The sequence below is a fragment of the Cryptosporidium hominis genome, assembly GCF_000006425.1.
Source record: "Cryptosporidium hominis TU502 chromosome 2 CHRO012004, whole genome shotgun sequence".
NCBI classification, from domain to species: Eukaryota; Apicomplexa; class Conoidasida; order Eucoccidiorida; family Cryptosporidiidae; genus Cryptosporidium; species Cryptosporidium hominis.
Genome location: NW_666980.1, coordinates 1 through 4,822, shown reverse-complemented (window position 1 = coordinate 4,822; position 4,822 = coordinate 1). Strand labels below are relative to the sequence as shown.

Here is a 4,822-nt window from a genome sequence, read left to right as displayed (position 1 = left end):
TTGAAATATTATTCACAATAGATAGCCAGTCATTATAAGGTTGAGATAATAATCTATCAACTTCATCTACAATGATAAAGTGAATATTTCTAAATAATTCAGGTATTTCCTGTTGATCTTGTGATATTACTAATTGATTATAATGTTCACAAAGTCTTCCTGGAGTTGAAATTACAACATCTGGTTGTATTGTGCTTAATTGATGCATTTCATTAGAAAATGATTGTTGTCCTGTTAATGTAGTAATCTTTATAGGAAATCTACCTTTGTTAACTTTTGTAAAGATTGTGAAGACATTTTTGACTTGATTTGCTAATTCTCTAGTAGGTACAAGTACTAATACTGATAAATTTGGATATGTTCTATTATATAAGTAATTTGCTATAGGAATTACATAACATAAAGTTTTTCCTTCTCCAGTTGGAACTGAAATACAAACATCACTACTATAGTAATTATTCACATCACAATTAATTCCATCAAGTATATAAGGTATTACTTTTTGTTGAATTGGAAAAAAACCTGTAAAACCTTCAATTTCTTTAAGTCCTTTTTTTATATTCTTATTAAATCTTTTGAGAAGCCTTTCATCATTCTTTTGGTCAATTTCTGTATTATCTAACTGACTAATTTGAATCCATCTATATTAATTAATTAGTATAATAATTAATTCACTTATAATTAATATATCAATAAATTCTAACTTTACCTCTTAGTCCATGTAGGAATATCAATCATTGATTCAAAAAGCTACTTCTTAACTTATAATTTCATTCAATCACTCAAATAATTTCTGTATAATAATAGTAATATTTAATATTTTAATATATTTATGTTTTAACCTATCGACTTGTTATTGAAATTTTTAATCTGGTTATTATATTGTATCTATTTCTTCTTAGATTATTTTAAATCTATTTAATAGATTTATACCAATTAATTGATTCTATTCCTAGTCTAATGCTTGTTCAAATCCATAAAATAATAAGTCCTCTTTTTTACTTTTTTTAGCTTCGTTGTTAATTGACTTGCAATATTTACCGCCATAACTGTCAAAATTATCCCCCTATGCAATTTTACCTTTATTTTTGACATGATTTATTTTTGGCGCCATACTGCTTCACAAATATTGTTGCAATAAAGAAAGAGGAGAAAGTTCGAGGTAATGAAAAAGTTTAAATAATACTTAATAAATATGAGCAAATAAATACTTTTTAAATATACAGTAAACTGAGGGGAATAATGAAGAAATAAATTAGAGTTGAGAAAAAAAGAATGTTTTATATTAGTGGGATGTATTTCATAATATTAAGTTTAGTGAAGTTTGAAGAAATAAAAGAAAATGAATCTTCAAATATAAGAAGAGAAACATAATATTTCTTTTTAGTTATATAATTTTTTTTCATTTTTTTTTCTCTTTAAGACAATTAATAATAAAAAATACAATGGGCGGGAAATATCGAGACGGCCTTTAATATTATTAATAATTATTTATATTTTTATCACTTCTATTATTAACTAGTTAAAGTTTGATCTAAAATATTTTAGTATATAATTGATAAAACAAAAAGTTTATAAATTAGTTAATATATTATATGTTTATTTATTTAAAAAAAATTAATATTTTTAAAAAAGAATTCAGCGGAAAGTCTCGGGATTATATTTAATTAAATTAATATAAGGCACAAACTTTAATTTTTTTTTTCTAAAAACAAAGATGGCCAAATCAAAGAACCATACTAATCATAATCAGGTAAGTAATAATTTATTGGATTGGAGATAACATGCTTTTCTTTGTATATCATTAAATTTTGTAACATTGAGAAGAAGTTATCCTTGATCTGACTATATATAATTGGATAATTTACTTTTCTCTTTTATTATTTAATAATAGAACCGTAAAGCTCACAGAAACGGAATAAAGAAGGCAAAGAGCTACAGAAAGTTACCAACATTCGGTATGAATGCTAAATTCTTAAAGAATCAGAGATTCTGCAAAAAGGTTGCTATGAAAGAAGCAGCAGCAGCAGCAGCAGCAGCCAAGAAAGCTCTCTTTAACTAAATAAAACCTATTAATATAAGATTCAATGAGTAGGACATAATTCTATTTATGTCTGATTTCACAATATAGTAGGTATTAAAACATTCTTTTCCAAGCTAGGAGTTTAACCTTATTTTGAAAATTAAGAAATCTCTATTTTTTTGTATTTTCAAACCTTCATTGTTACATCTAAGTAGTAGTAGTACAAGTTAAAAATAATGAAAGAAAGAAATTTTATTTCTATTATACGAACAATTAGTAACCTAAATTCTAGGATGTCCTATTTTTTTTAATAGTACCTTTGATGGCTTAAAAAAAAAAAAAAAAGAAATAGGTTAAACCAATCATGTAGAGATGTAATAAAGAAAAATTTAGTTTTCTATATACTCCTTCCAAACCAGTAATGAGTTATCACTACTAATTATTCAGATTAGTCAAACAATGAGAAACCTAGGTCACCTTCTTCTTCCTCCTCTTCTTCCTTCTTCTTTTCAGCTGGGGCAGAATCTTGTGCTGCACCACCAGATGTTGCTGCTGCACCACCAGAAACTGCAACACCACCAGTTGGAACAGATTGGAGCTTGGATAGACCAGAGGCTATGACCTCATGGCTGAGTTTTCCACTCATATTGGAGATCAAGACATCAATGATAGATTGGTCATATTCGATACCTACAGATTCCAAAACCTTCTTGATATCAGAAGCTGTTGGTTGTTCCTTTCCAGATGAAACGCAAAGTAAGTAAGCTGCAACGTATTTCATACCCATTGTTAATTAGTCTTTTCAAGGTTTCTTTTTTTTCCTTTAATTATAAAGTCTTAAAAAAAATTGAATTAAAAAAATTCAATAGGCTGATCTTGTCAAGGGAGAAAAATATTATTAACCTAATAAAAAAAATATATTATTGTACTATTTATTCAACAATTAATTTTTATATTATACTTAATATAAATATATATTAAATATAATATATATTTACTAAATTATATATTTATATAATACTATTTTATATTATTATAATATACTATTTAACTTTTCAAATACCATTCATTTTACAATTATTTCAAATTTTACTTTGTCTTCAATTTGACAAATTTAACTGTCTTTATTATTTTTACATATTTTATTATTTAATTTCATTCATTTTAATATACTTATTTTTGAAGACGAGACAGTCACGTCTACATCAACTATCACCAAACAAATAAAATATATCAAACGGGCGCCACATCTCGCAATTTAGGCGGGATATGATAAATACATAAATTGGTTTGAGGGGGGAGAGAGGGGGGTTAGTTAATTATTATTTATATTTAGTTGTGAAATAGGATATTAATAATATAATAAATTAATAATAATTAAAAGATATATATAATAAAAGAGAGGGTATATTATTTTTTAATAATATTATTATTGATTGTTAGAGATATAAATATCTAATATTTAATATTCATTAATATAAATTAGTTAATAGCTTGTACTGCATTCTTTTTAAGAAAAAAAATTATCATTTTATTTACTGCAAGTTAATATTTAAATAAAATTAATTACAATTAAGTGAGGACTTAACAATGGTAAGTTTTTTTTTCAATAATCTATTATGCACTTTTATATTATAAGAACTATTCAAGTGCATACTAAGTATTAACATTTCTAATTATTAAGAAAGACTAACTATAAATTACATGCTATTTAGGCACAGTCAAGATTTACAAAACTCAAGGGTGAATTATATGAAAAAAACATTGATAAGAGAGGAAATGTTTCATCTTCTAAGAAGAAGAGTGGATATCCCGTTGGTCCATTTGCTTTAGGACTCTTTATTTTCGTAGTTATAGGTTCAGCAATCATCCAAATGATAGTTAGTGCTACTACCAAACATTTGGATTAAATGAATCTTAACTTTCATATTTGAATCTAGTGAAGATCTAATTATTATTAAATTTGTAATTATTCATTTTTGTTCATTTTTCTTAATTTCTATTTAATGTTTATTATTTATAGTTTTAACTGAGCAAATCTAGTTTTGTTTCCTAATTTAACAGATACAAAAGAGTCGAACTGTAGTAGTAAGTATTATCAATACTATGACTAATACCAATTTGATATGGAGTTAAATTGCTTCTTTGAATAATGCTGATTTATTTTCAATAAAGTGGTTATTTTGGCTTTTGGAAGAGTAATAATATTAGATGATTTTGGAAGAGATAAAATCATAGTCTTTTCATGATTTCTTTTATTATTATTATTATTATTATTACCAATTGTCGATATTGACCTACTAATTATACAGTAATGGTCACATAAACAGTGGATAATTTTTCGAAGTAGTTTATTACAACCTTTGATTATTATTGAATTGGAGCTTTGACAAGAATTTAGATATGATTCAAATTCAGAGGAAAGAAAACAAAAACTATTATCAACATTTTCATCCTTGATATTGTAAACTTTCATCATTTTGCAATCTTTTTCTGAAATAATAACCAATTTGTGAACATTTTCATGTAATTTTTCTTGTTTTTGCAATTCATTATTCTGAATTAATTCAATAATAAGATTTTCTATATTTGATATAAATCTAACCAAATCATCTCTATCTAGAAGAGATAATACTTCTTGAAAAATTTTACTTAAATAGCCAGTAATACAATTCTTTAAATTAATATTGGCAAAATTTTCTGCCAGAATATTTTCATCACAATTTTCATTATTTAAGAAATAATTTTCATTAAGATCCAAAGTTGAACATATTTTCTTTAAACTTGAAAGAAAGTTTC

The 4,822-nt window shown here is 24.8% G+C and overlaps 3 protein-coding genes across 3 annotated transcripts; all 3 read right to left on the bottom strand.

The window, feature by feature from the left end:
* On the bottom strand, positions 1 to 208 carry Chro.20019 (hypothetical protein; the record flags this gene model as incomplete). Its single annotated transcript, XM_660421.1, has 1 exon — positions 1 to 208. A coding segment is annotated over one exon (208 nt), but the record flags the coding sequence as incomplete, so codon positions are not given.
* Positions 209 to 2,471: 2,263 nt separating this feature from the next.
* Chro.20020 (acidic ribosomal protein P2) lies at positions 2,472 to 2,810 on the bottom strand. The annotated part of the gene is made up of 1 exon (XM_660420.1): positions 2,472 to 2,810. The coding sequence occupies one exon, from the start codon at positions 2,808 to 2,810 to the stop codon at positions 2,472 to 2,474; it is 339 nt and encodes a 112-aa protein (XP_665512.1).
* Positions 2,811 to 4,133: 1,323 nt separating this feature from the next.
* Positions 4,134 to 4,502, bottom strand: Chro.20021 (hypothetical protein). Its single annotated transcript, XM_660419.1, has 1 exon — positions 4,134 to 4,502. One exon carries the CDS (start codon positions 4,500 to 4,502, stop codon positions 4,134 to 4,136), a length of 369 nt encoding a protein of 122 aa, XP_665511.1.
* Between the last annotated feature and the right edge of the window lie 320 nt (positions 4,503 to 4,822).